At 41.4% G+C, this 16,303-nt stretch overlaps 1 protein-coding gene across 1 annotated transcript in view; it reads left to right on the forward strand.

Moving 5' to 3' along the window:
• The window catches only part of dip2c (disco interacting protein 2 homolog C), a 209,864-nt gene that overhangs the window by 174,221 nt on the left and 19,340 nt on the right, over positions 1-16,303 (forward strand). The window contains exons 18-27 of the mRNA XM_022761752.1: positions 1,063-1,177; positions 2,744-2,883; positions 3,458-3,594; positions 3,684-3,892; positions 4,086-4,200; positions 5,238-5,439; positions 5,749-5,858; positions 13,439-13,519; positions 13,936-14,059; positions 15,563-15,684. Of these exons, the coding sequence (XP_022617473.1) occupies positions 1,063-1,177; positions 2,744-2,883; positions 3,458-3,594; positions 3,684-3,892; positions 4,086-4,200; positions 5,238-5,439; positions 5,749-5,858; positions 13,439-13,519; positions 13,936-14,059; positions 15,563-15,684 (1,355 nt within the window). The remainder of the gene's footprint in view (positions 1-1,062; positions 1,178-2,743; positions 2,884-3,457; positions 3,595-3,683; positions 3,893-4,085; positions 4,201-5,237; positions 5,440-5,748; positions 5,859-13,438; positions 13,520-13,935; positions 14,060-15,562; positions 15,685-16,303) is intronic.

Raw genomic sequence — 16,303 nt, forward strand, 5'->3', positions numbered from 1 at the left:
CAGCCCTTTGCACTGTGCACAAAGATCATTTGACCAAAATGCTGAAAAACTGAAGCCTAGTTTTTTAAATTCTCCAAATCTCTTGTGAAAACAAACTTTTACTGATGTGGATGAGTTGAAATGTGTTTACCAAAGTCTTAGGTTCATAAAAAATAGTGCAATATATGAGTGAAATATGAGATAAATGTATAATAAATGCCTAAAAATGAGATATCGTGATATCTTTGTGATATCATTGAGTCGAAGCGTTGTCTGTCACTCTGCTTTAACAAACTTTAGAGGCCTGCTTCGAGGCCTTCTAGCTCTGGCTTTGAGTCATGTGCAATCTTGCAAGAATATGAAATGTGGAGAGTCAACAGATTTGAACGACATTCAAACCACATTTCTATGCTGTATTATCTCAAAGATATTGATAGAAACATCCGTCGACCTCAGAGGGTTAAAGCTAAAGGGTTCCTCCTCTGGGAACCATGAATATGGACCGACCAGTACATTGTAATGGATATTGTGTTTTTCATCATAATGGAAGTTTAACAACAGAACTAGAAATACCATAAACAGCTTCACTGTTATTGCAGTAACTTATATTTTGGCCTGAAACTAAACGTATATTCTTGTATTTGCATTTTCACTAAATGCAGCACCGTCCTTCACTTCCTTATCTTACTGAATTTTATTGTATTTTTAGGTTTTTGTCATTTTTTCACATGTTAAGCAACATTTCTTTTTTGAAATCCACAAAACATGTTGTTGTTGCAGTAAGACTGTAAACAGCCTGAGAGGCGAAACCCAGGGGGGAAAAAGTCCATTAGTCTTTCACGATGTTTGTAAAGCTTATTTCAGAGAGTGCACGGCAGTAACTGAGGCGATCCTAATGACTACATCAACATTTTTACCAAGTCCTCCCTGGATTCTGGCAGCTGAGCAACAGAAAGTGTAAAAACACTAGGATGTGATCCCCAGCGGAAACTACAGCGTTACAATTAAAACGACAAGAGCAGCTGTAATGAGCTGCTGTCTGCTGAATGACAAAGGCACTGAGGTTTTGACTGTCTCGCTCAGGGTCGATTTCGTCCTGTGACGCCTTCCTCAACGTCTTCCAGACTAAAGGTTTGAGGCCGGAGGTCATCTGTCCCTGCGCCAGCTCCCCTGAGGCTCTCACTGTAGCTATAAGGAGGTACACACACTCACACACACAGACACGCATACACACATGTGCCAGGGGTAGATTTTCCACATGTGTGTGTCTTTTTTAAAAACATGTGGGTCTAGACTGGAAAAGAGAAGAATGTGTCCTCAGGAACATATAGAAAGAAAAGTCTCAAATTATTTCTGTTTAGTCTGCTAAGTGTCAGATTTTCTGCAGTTTTTTTTTTATTTTAAAAAAATATAATGAGGTTGTCACATCCTCAAATTTTAAACCCATTAAATATAAAACACTTATTCTATGGCTCCAAACACTTACAGGGTTTTATTTCTGTGATTTTACATAATACAGATTTATTTCTTCAGTAAATAAGAAGCTGTTTTAGTGGCTGTTATTCTCCTTCCACGACATCCCGCTCTTATTTTAACTCATTCAAAGTCCCGACTTTACAGGTTTGTGGCTGTTGAACAACTGAACTCACAACCTTTAATGCTCTTGCATCATCTACACTGTAGTCCAACACGTAAACTCCATAAACCAGGGCAGCTGTCAGTCACATGTCGGCCTCATGATCTTAATTACAACACTGTAAAAGTTCATGTGTGTGTGTGTGGTTGTGCCACACACATGCAAATAAATAGCACTTTATCTAAGTGGGTGTGACAGTAATGAACTCACTTTATTTTCAGAGGAGCAGCTTCAAAAGTCACAGAACAGGACANTGTGTGTGTGTGTTTGTGCCACACACATGCAAATAAATAGCACTTTATCTAAGTGGGTGTGACAGTAATGAACTCACTTTATTTTCAGAGGAGCAGCTTCAAAAGTCACAGAACAGGACACACCCACTCACACACAACGGTACGTTCACTTGTGAGGAGCCTCACTGACACACAGCAGTGTGATCCTGACTTCAACCTAATTAACCTTCAAACAGCCTGATGATAACGGGTCAAAAATACCCTCACCTTGCAAAACTTTCCAAAAATATCCTGACTTTCCAAAACTTTTCTACTTTCTAAAGTCGCCTTCTCTTTTGAAAAGTGTCCTCTCTTTCTAAAAATGTCTCCACTTTCCAATTTGTCCTTGCTTTCTAAAGATGTCGTCACTTCACCAAAATATTTCCTGACTTTTTAGAAATGTTCTTGCCTTTCAAAAATGTCCGCACGTTCCAGATTTGTCCTCTCTTTACAATAAATTTTTGTAAAAATGTTCTCCCTTTCCAAAACTGTCCTTACTTCCAAAAAATGTCCTGAAATTGTCCACACTCAACTCTCAATTTTCTCTTCACTCAAAATGCTGTCTTTCAAAAAATGTCCATGCAAATATATACATTTACATAAAATGTCTTCCTCCACAATTTATTCTCACTTTTCCAAATTGTTCTCACTTTCCAAAAAAAAAAACTGTCCTTTCATTCAAAAAATGTTCAGAAATGTTTCTGATTTTCAAAAACATCAAAAATACCCACAATTTCTCTTCACTTTCCAAAAATATTGACTTTCTAAAGTTGCCCTCTGTCAGAAAATATCATCACTTTCCAAAATTTTCTCATTTTACAAAAAGAATTGTGATTTCTGTCCTCACTTTTCACAGGCCGGTGGAGGAGGGCAGCACCCCTCCTGGTCGTGGCGTGTTGTCCATGCAGGGTCTGAGTCACGGTGTGATCCGGGTGGACTCAGAGGAGAAGCTGTCGGTCCTCACGCTGCAGGATGTCGGCTCTGTGATGCCCGGAGGTGAGACAGACCTGATCCTGATCCTGATCCCAGAGACTCTCACAGAGAGAAATCACCACTCAAGTGTAGTTTATAGAGCTTTTAAGCTTCCAGGAAACTTTCTACATTTGCAGGTAGACAATGTTTTTTGATTATTTATCTGATAGCTGGAGTTATTTGTTATTCTGTAGATTAAAACTTAATGTCTGTCGGGCAAAATCCTCAAAGAAATCTCAGAAGTGTTGACTATCGTTGAAGAGAACGTCTTTGTTTCAGCTTCCTGCCAAAAAGAATTCACTCAACCTGCTCCAAACTTTTCTCCTTTCTTTCATTCCTTCTTTTTTTCTCCTTTCTTTTTAAATTCTTTCTTACCACACTCACACACAATCCCCTAAACTTGTGCGTGTGAGTGTTTTTTTCTTTGTTATTGACTTTTGAACTTTTTTTTTTTGACTGCTGCTCATCCGTCTCATCTGACTCCTGCAGGAAAAGGAATAAACATATGAACCAAAATGTCACAGTATCTTTAAGTAAAGGACTTGTCTGTATCACTGATTGTACCACGTTTACATCTTTCATCTCTCTGTGTCTGTAGCTGTGATGTGCGTGGTGAAGCCAGAGGGCGTCCCTCTGCTCTGTAAAACCGATGAGATCGGAGAGTTGTGTGTTTGCTCTGTCGCCACGGGAACCTCCTATTACGGCCTGGCTGGCATGACCAAGAACACCTTTGAGGTGAGCGTGCGAATGCTTTTGTTTAATGAACTTCTCACCTTCCTGTCGTTGAAGTCTCGCTGAAGCTGGACTGTGCCTCCTCCTCACAGGTCTTCCCCATGTCCAGCAGCGGGGCTCCCGTCAGCGAGTTCCCCTTCACCAGGACCGGCCTGCTGGGTTTCATCGGACCTGCAGGTCTGATCTTTGTGGCGGGGAAGATGGACGGTCTGATGGTGGTCGGGGGGCGTCGGCATAACGCTGACGACATCGTTGCCACGGCGCTTGCTGTGGAGCCCATGAAGTTTGTCTATAGGGGCAGGTACGTGTTTGCTGCTGCTTCAGACTCCATCAGTGTCGTCTCCATCTTGTGGCTGAAATATTCTTACTTCATCATTCAGTCTAGCCGTGACTTATGCTGACACAGTGTGTGTGTGTGTGTGTGTGTGTGTGTGTGTGTGTGTGTGTGTGTGCGTGTGTGTGTGTGTGTGTGTCTGTGTGTGTGTGTGTTGCAGGATAGCAGTGTTCTCCATCACGGTGCTTCATGATGAGAGGATCGTGGTGGTGGCCGAGCAGCGCCCAGACTCCACCGAGGAGGACAGCTTCCAGTGGATGAGCCGAGTCCTGCAGGTGAACTATTACAAACGCATCAGTGAGCCTCACTGCTGCACTGAGCAGTCACCATCGCCATCACCTCCGTCACCATCACACAAACTTCACACACTGAAGTTTATTTTGACTCAGATGCATACACACTGTCCTGCTGCCTCAAATTCTCACCAAAAAACCAAATGTTAACTAATCCACCGCTGAAAAAAGTCCCTGACTAATGCACTGTTTCCTCCTGTTTGTTTGATAAAAAACTACATTAACCAGTTGTTTTATGAAGACAAAAAAGAAACTTCATGTTTTTTAAAGATTTACATCTTCAGTATGAGCCAGTGTGATTTGAGACTGTGACAGCAGAAGTCAGAAAGTATTAAGAGACGGATGAATACGTGGGAGGGTTCGAGGTTTTCATGAGATTTGTTGACAATAAGAAATTACTGACTTCTCCTTTTTACACCAACCAGCTCCAGAAAACTGCCACACATGCACGCACACACGCACACACACATACATACATACACACACACACACCCACACAGACACCACACACACCACACAGACACATACACACCAGAGAAAACAGCTCACACACACTCTTTCACACCACAATTCTGTCTCTTTCGCTCTGTCAGACTTACACACACTCACACACACACACTCACACTCCCATCCAGTATATAATACTAAGCTGTACATTCATGCTGTGCAGATAAAATCTCAGTCCAAACTGCAGCTCTCTCTAAGCCGGTGTGGAGACTGTGGTGAAACTATAAAAGTCGTCTGCATTTTTACGGCTGCAATAAAACCAAATCTCTTTATTCCTTTACCATCACACATATTCTGCCTGTCTGTGTTTTTCATTTAGCTCGTCTGGTCATAGACACAGTCAGCGTTTAGATACTGTGAAATGAACATTTTAAACTCCTGGAAAAACAACTGTCGCTTCTGGGAAACAGTGAATAATCAGAAAAATAAAAGCCATCTCAAATATCTCTCACTTATCCAACAGGAGTTACATCATGAAATCATGTTTCTAACACCTTTCCTAAACCTTGCAGGCAATAGACGGTATCCACCAGGTGGGGGTGTACTGCCTGGCTCTGGTGCCCTCCAACACTCTGCCCAAGACTCCCCTGGGTGGCATCCACCTGTCCGAGACCAAGCAGCTCTTCCTGGAGGGGGCGCTGCACCCCTGCAACGTGCTCATGTGTCCGCACACCTGCGTCACCAACCTGCCCAAACCCCGGCAGAAACAGCCAGGTAGAGTGCAAAGACGTATGAACATGGCGGAGTTTAATTTCATTTTCTGGAGCCAAAGTGTCGGGTTATGTAGGGTTTGGTTGAAGACAAATTAAAATAGAATAGAAATAGAAATAGAATTCAATAAAATAAAAAGTGATAGAAAGTTTGGTTTTGTCAGTAACACACAGATGTGTCTGGCTGCACCGTCAACGTTGTGTTTTTATAAAACTAAAGATGTTTTGTCATGTGATCACACGTGAATGAATGATGCAATCTGCTCTCACATCACTCGTCTTCATCTCGCCTCTGCTCCCTCCTCTTCCTCAGAGATCGGTCCTGCGTCCGTCATGGTCGGGAATCTGGTGTCGGGGAAGAGGATCGCTCAGGCCAGCGGCAGGGATCTGGGTCAAATCGAAGACAATGACCAGGCAAGGAAGGTGTGTGTGAGAGGGGGGGCTGCTGGTTTTCATCATCATCTTCATCATCATCATAAACATCACACACACACACACACATGTACAAATAATGACGCATTTGGCTCCATTTCTTCATGTGACACTCATTTTTTTGGCTCTTTTCTCGTCAATTAATTGACCTGTAGTTAATTATTTGTTATTTATAGCATTCATCACATCACAGTGTCATTTTTTAGCAGCGCTGTCTGTTCCTTTAAGTCATCGTCTTTTAACTGGAAGTTCAAGCTGAAGCCATATTTAAAGGTCAGAGTGAAAAACTCCAACAATTTATAGAAATCCGTTACGTTCAAGATGCAAAGTTGCCTTTTGTTGCATTATGTTTTTGGGTCGTCTGTCTGTCCCAGTCTCGTGAACTTGACATCTCAGTAACGACTTGAGCTGGAAACATTCACTTGGACTCGATGATGAACTGATTAGATTTTGGTAGTCAAAGGTCAAAGGTTAAGGTCATGGTGACCTGGTGGTTTTGCCCTTGTGAATGCAGTATCTCCGGAACGCTGAACACTGTTCATGTCTTTAAAAAGTGAATAAAACAGGAGGGAAACAGAGACAAAGAGGTCACAGGAGCAGGAAAAACAGACATGAAGAGAAAAAGATAAATAGAGAAAAACACAGAAGAGAGAGAAAACAACAGAGAATAATTTAAGAAAGTAAACGACCAAGAGTGAGACCAGGAGTGATGGGGAGCAACAGGCGGAGTGTGTTACTGACAGAACTGATTTTCTTCTCATCTCTCGGACTGAAAATGTCGTCAGTTACAGCGGCTGGCTGGCAGCTGCACTCACACTCTGTACACTCTAATGCCAAGAGACAGGCCCCAAATAATAACAACCACTGCCTCTGCCACAGCATGCTGGGGGGCTGCAGCAAGCCTGCACCACCATTATCATCACCATCATCATCATCATCATCATCATCATCATCATCCAGAGTCACAACATGCTGCCAGTCGTGTTTTTGGTTTGGATGTAAATGAAGACGCTGTTTTCAAAATCTTTCCACTTAAACTGCACAAGCATCCTCAGATTTTTGGGGCATGATGACCCCCCTGTTGTCTGATTGTCTGATCCAGTCGTAGCTACAGCCCTGGTGACATGTTAAAGGCGCTATTTGTAAGTTTTGCTATTATAGCAGCTGTTTACTTACCAGTCTAGAAGAAATGTGAGTTCAGCATCAAACTTCATTCCTTTACTCACTAATAGCCGTCTTCAGTGGTGGAAAACAACCCCCTTTTTTTGTTTCTATTTCTATCACTTCTTTTCTTCTACTGAAGTTAGCATGCTAACCTGCTGGCTCCAGCATTTTCCGATACCGAGTCACTGTAGCGTCCAATCTGCCCTGAAGAAGTAGTTGCTCAGAGGACGTATGATAACCTCTTGTCTTGTAAACACGATGGCTGAAGCTAGCATCAAGACTGGTAAGTAAAGAGCTATTAATGCTAACGTTGGCTATATAGCAATAGTAAAATTTACAAATAGCTCTTTTAAATATAGAGCACAAAGCTGAAGACTGTACCCAGACTGGAATTGAAGTAGCTGCTAATCACATTTTGACAACCTCTGCTCTGCCATTTTCAAAATTCACACTGAACAGAAAATAATAGTCCTGAGGCTTCAAACAGGATGATCATATCGGTGACAATTAGCTCAGACTGGATTCCTTTGTGCAGAGCGACATGTTCGCTCCTCTTTGTTGAAGTAAAGGTTTAATAGACTTTGGTAACTTTAGCTCAGCAGGCGATGGAGAGGCGCCGCTCTCCTGCAGGACGAGTTTATGAATTTGCTTTAATTTCACTGACACTGTGATTTTTCAGCGAGTTAAACATGTAAGCGTCATTCAAAATGAAATTTGTGATGTGGGGATTTTGTATGAAAATGCTGGAGCTTGAATCCATGTCTGCTGAATGCTAATCGGGTTTAAGGGAAGAACAGGAGCTGAGCATTCTTTGTGTTTGACTCCCACTGCTGCAACATATATATCAACATATCCATTAACTTAACCTTCATCTGTCTCTTCATTCATCCGTCACATTTCTGAGGAACCTCCACCTCCATGCCTCTGAAAACCAAGCCCTCTGTGTGAATGAGCTACTCCTGCTCCTCAGGCTGTTGCTCCTGCAGTTGTTCCTTTGTTTGTTGAAACGTGTGTGTGTGTGTGTGTGTGTGTGTGTGTGTGTGTGTGTCAGCGTAATCTCATAGAGTGAAATGTGATTTACGTTAAATGTCTTCTCAGATTCCTCTTCTGATATTTGTCCAAGTGGAAGGTTGACTTGACTCTGTTACACTGGGGCCAGATCAGCCTCAGCAGTCTGGAGTCCTGCTTTCCACACACAAACACACAGATTAATATAAATCAGAATGTAATGGAGCCATGAAAACGTGTGTGTAGGATATCACAAGCTGGAAACAATGACAGATTAATGATGTCTAAAGTGACTGCATGCAAAGGTTCATGTAAGGTCACTAACTTTAAGAAAGTACTGTCCAAGACACTTTTAACAGGTCAGACAGTGATGTTGAAATTGTATTTTTCATAAGATAAAGTCACTTTTAAAGTTCCATACAGTCTAAAGGTAGATGTCCATGTGTTGTTTGATTATAAAGCAGATCTAGGGTCTATATAAATACTGTGAAAGAATCAAAGCCTCAGGCCACAGAGAAATGCACACAGCCTGTATTCAGAACCTGAGCCTTAAAACCAGCCGTCAGGACTTTGTGATGTCACAAAAGAGAGAGGCTCAGAGCCTCACCTCTTCTGATTGGCTCACTGACCTGTTGTTACTAGAGCTCCAGAGAGAAGCCTGAGAGAGGAGATGTAAAACTACATTGAGATGGTTTTTGGTTCTTAAAACCACAAATATATCTTCTTACATACATATTCAGACCTTTAAAGTACAAGTCTTGGTAGATTCTGTGTAATCAGAATATAGACATTTAAAAATGGTTTATAATGGAGTTGTTAGCAAATGTAATGACATTTTAAGTCTTTATTGATATACATTATTCTAACTTCACCTATGAAGACATATTTTATATTATTACAACCGTGTTTTACAGTCAGCAGACTAACTGAACTAGTCATTGAGACGGACCTCATTTCCACTCACCTACCTGAACTTCTTCACTCTTGGAAAACATGACTGCTGTTCTGGAAATATCAGATTTCTCCAAAAATGATCCACTGATATCAGTTTCTGAACAAACTGCAGAGGTGAAATCTACCATGCAGCAGCAGAATGAAAATATCTTCTTTCTGAGCTTGTAGAGGTGAAGACTCATGTGATTAGATAAACTCCCTGTGGTTCACTGTCAGTTTTATAGCTTCATATAGTCCACATGGTTCAATAGATGCTGCTGTTAGCTGTTTGATTTATGTAAGTTTAAGTGACGTGGAGTTGTGCGTCTGCCAGGTTGTGTTGTGTTGGGATCCCGTCTGATAATGACAAACCGGTACGACTTCAGTGTGTTAGCATCAGAATCCAACACCAGCAAACTGACAAGATTCTACTATATGAGACCAGATTTCTATCTACAGCCTGGAATTTAGCAAAAGCACACACACACACACACACACACACACACACACACACATACACACACACACACACATACACACACACACACACACACACACACACTTGCTGCAAACAGAGGCTCTTTGTGCTGGTGTTTAGCATGCCGGTCCTCTCTCATAGAGATAACATGGGTTTTATCTACAGGCAGGTTCCAGTTTATTTTATCTCAGGCTTCAGTCAAGCTCTGCAGGTTTAACTGAGGGTCACAGCATCTCTCACATAAAACACAGTTTTACCAACTTAACTGTGATTGTTTTGTTGCCTGGAATCTGAATCTGAAACCTGAAACCAAGCTGCTCTGTTACAAGTAACTGTCGGGTTTCTCTCTACAATGTTCTCAGGTCTTGACCGTTCTCTGTAAAGTGCCTTGAGATAATGTATGTCATGATTTGGCGCTATACAAATACAGTTGAATTGAAAAATTGAATGGTTGGTAGAATGGTGGAAAATAAGTACAGAGTAAAACTGAAGTACTCAAATTACAAGTACTTAAATAAAGCGCTTGAGGAAAGTAAATCTTATATAAAACAAATATCTTCATGTACTTTAATGCAGTTCATGCTTCAGGACAATAGTTTTAATCACTTCATCGCATTTTAGTTTTTCAGTATTTCGGAAATTCAGCTGAAATTTGTTTGTTTTTTATAAATTGAGCAAATTGGATATTTACATAAAGTAAATATAACCTGTTGGTTAGATGGAGGGACACCCTGCTGTGTTTCCACCTCCTCTCTGCATCTTTATCAGATGCATTTTGGCCTAAATTTGAAACAATTTGTTTCTCAATTTCCAAGATGATAAAGGATTTAGGCCTTGATTGACAAGGCAATGTCATTATGTAACCTGATTTAATTAAACCTAGAAGATCCCAGGTCCCAGGTGGCTTCACAACTTTAAAAAACGCCTGTCAATTATGATATTTGTCTCAAAGTGAGAGATGACTAAAGACTAAAGATGTTGAAAGTTGTTACTGATTTAACACTTGTGACATTTAAAAGGAAAATATTTATTCGTTTTATTTTTATTTGTGGAATTTAATTTATTTCCATTGAAGTTTTTTCAGTATTTTAGTTTCATGGTCTGTTTGTGATTGTCATGATTTATCAGGAAGATTGTGCATCATGTGAAGATCCTCTGTGACTGGATGTGCTGCGGACGCTCTGACATTGTTGGTTCATACAGTACATGTGCAGTCATGCAGCTGTAATAGGATGAGAGCTTTCACCAAACACTAGTTAAGCAGTTATGTTAATATATGAGGCAGGAAACTGAGGTAGCTGGAAAGGAAGCAGACTTTCATTTGCTTTAATGAAAGTTTTATGAAAGCTCAGAGTCGAGCCGACAAGCAGCTGAGTGATGTTTTCATCGAGGGCGAAAAAACCTTCTTTTGAATCCTTTTTTTCTCCCCTCTGAGAGATTTGTGATGCATGAAGCCGGGGGTGAGTAGATGAGAGGGCGTTTCGTCAGCCGAACTCCGAGGGTCGACCACGCGATTTTAAAGGGTGAAACAGGAAACTTTGGATGGCGAGGGGCTGAGTGATGTTTTTTCAGCTGTAGGTTACGTACACCATTTAAAGAGTTCCTGTGCAACAGAATCACTTGAATTGACAATCAGAGACGTTTGTCTTTGTGATAACTCATGTAAAACACACAGTGATCCCACAACCTCACAGTCGATCACACATAATATGCACATTTGTGTTCTTTAGACTTCGTTCTGTATGTGGAGGGGACTGAACTGAAATATTGTACCACAACTTAAAGCTGCACTTTATCAATATTTTTGTATTAACAATTGATCGAATGACGAGATTAATTTCAGCTCCATGAAACCTTTTAGTCTTTAATGTATTTTTGTTTTGACCTTTCAAATATTCCACCTACACTATCTACCCAGCAGTAAATGGCAGACGCATTGAGTTAACGAGTAGCTGATGAAGAAGGTGAAAAATTAAGGCTACGTCCAAGCTACTATGTTTTTGTTTTAAAACGCATCTTTTTAACTACATTTTGGCCTCCAGTCCACACTACTCTGGCGTTTTCGAGCACTGAACCTGAGACCTTTGGAAACTCTGCTTCACCTGTTTTAGTTTAAAAACTCCTGCGTTGTGTTGTAGTCTGGACGCACGAAAACTGAGACCTTTGGAAATGATGACGTAGATACACCCACGGTCTCTCCTGATTGGGTATTAACAGCCTCGACAACCAGTGTTGACCACAACATATATAATGAATCATAAGCGTTACTGACCTTGTTGTCTTTGCTAGCAGCTGTTGTTCAGTTAAATTCTGCATTTTATCGCTACAACTGTCTTTGCTGTTCTTCGTTCATACTATTCTTGCAACTAATCAACTGCAGAGTAGACAATCTGCTTCCTGTTTACACCGGCTTGCACATGCCCGGTGTATGTGATTGCTCAGGTATGCGTATGTTTTCAGGTGTGATAGTCTGGACGGAGATCGTTTTCGTTTGAAAACACCATTTTCAAATGAAAAGTAGTAGTGTGGACGTAGCCTAAGTATTCAACAAGCCAGACATTTCCCTCAGAAGCTGAGGGGGAGACCAAACTGGAGCTAAAAGTTAAAAAAAAATTTATTTTTTTGTCTGTGAAATGTCTAGAGTTAATGAAAAATGCGTTCTTTTCTATCTTTTCTATTAAGATTTTTGACAAGGGATGGACTAATGGCATTTTTCATTCATATTTATCATTTTGTTTAAGCTTTCATTAATTTTCTGCTGTAATTCCCCTGTAATTCAGATGTTTTTTGACTCGAAAGTAGAAAGGCACAGGAAGTCCTGTGGTTGAAATCTGAACAGAGATACTTCAATTTAATTATTTTTGCACAAGTCCAAACAGTTGCTGTAGTCAAACCCCAATCTCCTGTCAGCCTGTGAGATTTGCAGTACAAATCAGGCGCACCCCGAGTCCTCCCAGACGTGACGGCACTGAGCAGAGGTCCATTTGCTTTGCGGTCGGTGGGTTAAGACTCTGAAAGCTGAAATCTCATCTGTCATAGATGGCAACGTGAACGCTGGCAGCATGAACAGACACACGCACACATACACACACGCACACACAAATAAAACTGACTTTCTCTGGCAGAACAAAACGTAAGAAGCATGAATTACACTCCCTGCAATTCACTGCTCAGCGGCAAATCTTGAAAAATTCATGAGGCCAGAAACAAACTCTCTCTCTCTTGATTTGTTCTCCCCTCCCATCTCAAATTTCCATTTCCCTCTTCTTGTCTCTGCTGCTGTTGTAAAGTATGAAACGTGTACGTTACCTTACCTGTCTCTCCTGCTTCCATTCATTAATTCATCTCTCTCTCTCTCTCGTCCCCATCAAGTGCAAGGAATGTCATTATAATTGTATTGTATTTCATTAAATATCATCATATCAGCATGCTTCATCAATGTTCACTCTTAATATTCCTGGTGTTAGCACGCTTACATGCTCACAATCACAATGCTAACAAGCTGATGTTAAGCAGGTATGTTTATGTTCACTATAGATTAGCATTTTAGCATGCTAACATTTGCTAATTAGCCAATAAATCCTAAAACTACACTGAATTATCTTAATATGTATAAAATGACGTTATTTTTCATGAAAATAGAGGAAAAGGGGCTTTTTTAGGAGTTTTAACCCACATACAAAGTTTCCTTACAAACTTAATTAATGGAGTTTATTGAAAGCTCAGCAGGACGTTTATTCCACTCATCATGTCAAGAAGATTCATGATTGTAAGATGTGGGTCTGAAGATAATAATTTTAGATAAATACATTTAAACTTAACTTGACATAAGATAAATAACATAATATACGTATATGTAATAGTTGCTGCTGTGTGTGTGTGTGTGTGTGTGTGTGTGTGTGTGTGTGTTTATTTATTTGTTAATGTGTGTGTTTTGTGTGTCGTCACACAGTCTGACTGTTTCTGTATTGTTGCTTGTGTCTTCCAGTTCCTCTTCCTGTCTGAGGTGTTGCAGTGGAGAGCCCAGACCACCCCAGACCATGTGCTGTACACACTGCTCAACTCCAGAGTAAGACCCCCACGACAGACGCACACACACACCTTAAACAGGATGTGTGAGATGACTGAACGCTTGTGAAAGAAAATGACAGAAAGAAAGAGATAAAAGTGATTTATGGGATATTTATTAAATTGTTTGTTTGTGTGGAGGAATGTTGTTTAGTACAACAGGTACAAAGAAGAATAGAAATCACTGTCATGATGCAGTTTGTGTGTGAGATTGTGTGTGAGCTGGCTCTGTATGACGGGTACGTTAGTTTGCATAATGTCAATATGATCCACTGGTTTGTTTACAGCTGCTCAGCACCGAGATGCTGCAACGGAAAATATGACATGACATCTGCTGATTGAACGTGTCAGTCATTTGTGTGTGTCTGCGTGTGTGTCTGCGTGTGTGTGTGTGTGCGTGTGTGTGACCTCGTCCAGGGTACGATAGCCAGCTCTCTGACTTGTGTCCAGCTGCATAAGAGAGCAGAGAAGATCGCCGCCATGCTGGCTGAACGGGGCCACCTGCAGGACGGAGACCATGTCGCACTGGTCTACCCCCCAGGTAAACACTGACTGCAGATCAGGGTGAAGCGGCACGTTAAACTGTGACATACAGTTTATGTTTGCAGTGACGGTGGAAGAAATGACTTAAGAATCAGAATGGAGAGAAAAAAAAACTCCCTGATGAAATTCATTAATGTTTCAAAATAAAAGCTTCTAGGGAAATTTTCACAAAGCAGTAAACTGGCTTTGGAAACTGGTTTTGAACTCATATTAGTGGTACATATGGTCTGATTTTTCTCCCTTAGATCCTTCTAATGAGAATCTGGGCGTTACAACTGTAGTGTTCTTCCAGCTTTGTAACTAAACAGTTTGGAGAAGCCCTTTTTTGTTTCAACATGACATTGCCCTCGTGCACAAAAGCCAGCACCATAAAGAAATGGTCTTCCCAGTTTGGTGTGGAAGGACTTGACTGTCTCTCTCTCTCCCAACCCAACCGGTGGAGGCAGATGGCCCCGCCCACCCTGAGTCCAGTTCTGCTCGAGGTTTCTGCCTCTTAAAAGGAAGTCTTTCCTTGCATCTGTGGCCTAGTGCTGCTCTTGGTGGGAATTGTTGGGTCTCTGTAAATAATACTATAAAGAGAAGGTCTACACCTGCTCTATTTGAAAGGTGCCTCGAGATAACGTATGTTGTGAATTGGCGCTACACAAATAAAAATTGACTGACTTGGCTTGACTGGCCTGCACAGATCGCTGACTTGAAACTCATTGAACGCCTGCTGCGGTCCAGACCTTATCACCCACATCAGTGTTGGACCTCATGATGCTTTTGTACTGTAGTATATGGTCAGTATTAACAGGTTTAGTTTTAATTTATACTAAATATGGCAGAACTTTGTAATGATGTGCTGACGTGTAGACACGGACAAACTCTGGATGTTTTTAAATGAGGAAGGACACGACAAAGACGTTCAGAGTTGTGTCAGATCGAAGGTAGAGAGAGAGAGAGAGAGGGAGAGAGAGAGAGAGATAGGGATAGTGCCGCGGAGAAAATTAAGGAGAATGGAAAGAATTGTAATTTCTGTCAGAGACACAGAGCTGCGCGTCCATCACAGCGGGACAGACGCAGCCATGCAGGACAAATTCTCTGACACGGGGAGATTGTCTTAAAGCAGCATTCAATTAATCGCCTCCAGAGTCCACCGCTCAATATAACCTGCTCGCCTCTGTCAGTGTGTCTGTGTGTGACCTTTTTTTTCTCCAAATCCTCCTCTTTTTTCCTTTTATCTCTCCTTCTCCTCTCCTCCTTCTTTCCTCCCTCTTTTTCCTTTTTCTCTTCACCATTCCTCCACCTCCTCCCTTGTCCTCATTTCTCTTCCTCCCATTTCTCCTCATCCTCATCCCTCCTTCCCTCATCTCCCCTCCAATCTCCCTTTCCTATGCATTTCTCTCTTTCTCTTCTTTCTCCTCTACCTCCTTCTTTCTTTGATCTTGCTACCTTTATTTCTCCTCCTCTCCCTCTCCCCCATCTTTATATCTTCTTCCCTTCTTGTACCTCCCTTCAGGTATCGACCTCATCGTGGCGTTTTACGGCTGCCTTTACGCTGGCTGCGTGCCGATCACAGTGCGACCACCTCACCTGCAGAACATCGCCACCACGCTGCCCACCGTCAAGATGATCGTAGAGGTAAAACACTGTCATTTATCTGCCGTATTAATCCTGTTGTTCTGACAGCAGCAACATCAGTAACAATCAGAGTTACCATTAAAGGTCAATATTTTGCAATTATTTTATTTGAATGTTGATCCATTAGAAGATATATTTGTGGTTTTAAAAACCAAAAACCATCTCAGTGTAGTTTTACATCTCCTCTCTCAGGCTTCTCTCTGGAGCTCTAGTAACAACAGGTCAGTGAGCCAATCAGAAGAGAGAAGGCTCTGAGCCTCTCTTCTGACTGCTGACTGTTTTCTGAGTGATTTAATACAAATATAGCAGATTTCAGGTAATCCATCCTGCAAGGTTGGATGGTGGGTCCAGGCCGGAGAGGCACAAAGTCAAAAAATCAGTTCCAGAAGTCCTGACGGCTGGTTTTAAGGCTCAGGTTCTGAATACAGGCTGTGTGCATTTCTCTGTGGACTGAGGCTTTGATACTTTCACAGTATTAATATAGAACCTAGACCTGATCTATAATCAAACAACACATGGACATCTGCCTTTAGACTATATGGGACCTTTAAAAACGAAACTTCAGGTTGACCTATTATGATTTTACCCATAATTAGTCACCATCTTCCTCACACTGAGA

The sequence above is a fragment of the Seriola dumerili genome, unplaced genomic scaffold, assembly GCF_002260705.1.
Source record: "Seriola dumerili isolate Sdu_G_001 unplaced genomic scaffold, Sdu_1.0 BDQW01000432.1, whole genome shotgun sequence".
In the NCBI taxonomy this organism is placed as follows: domain Eukaryota; kingdom Metazoa; phylum Chordata; class Actinopteri; order Carangiformes; family Carangidae; genus Seriola; species Seriola dumerili.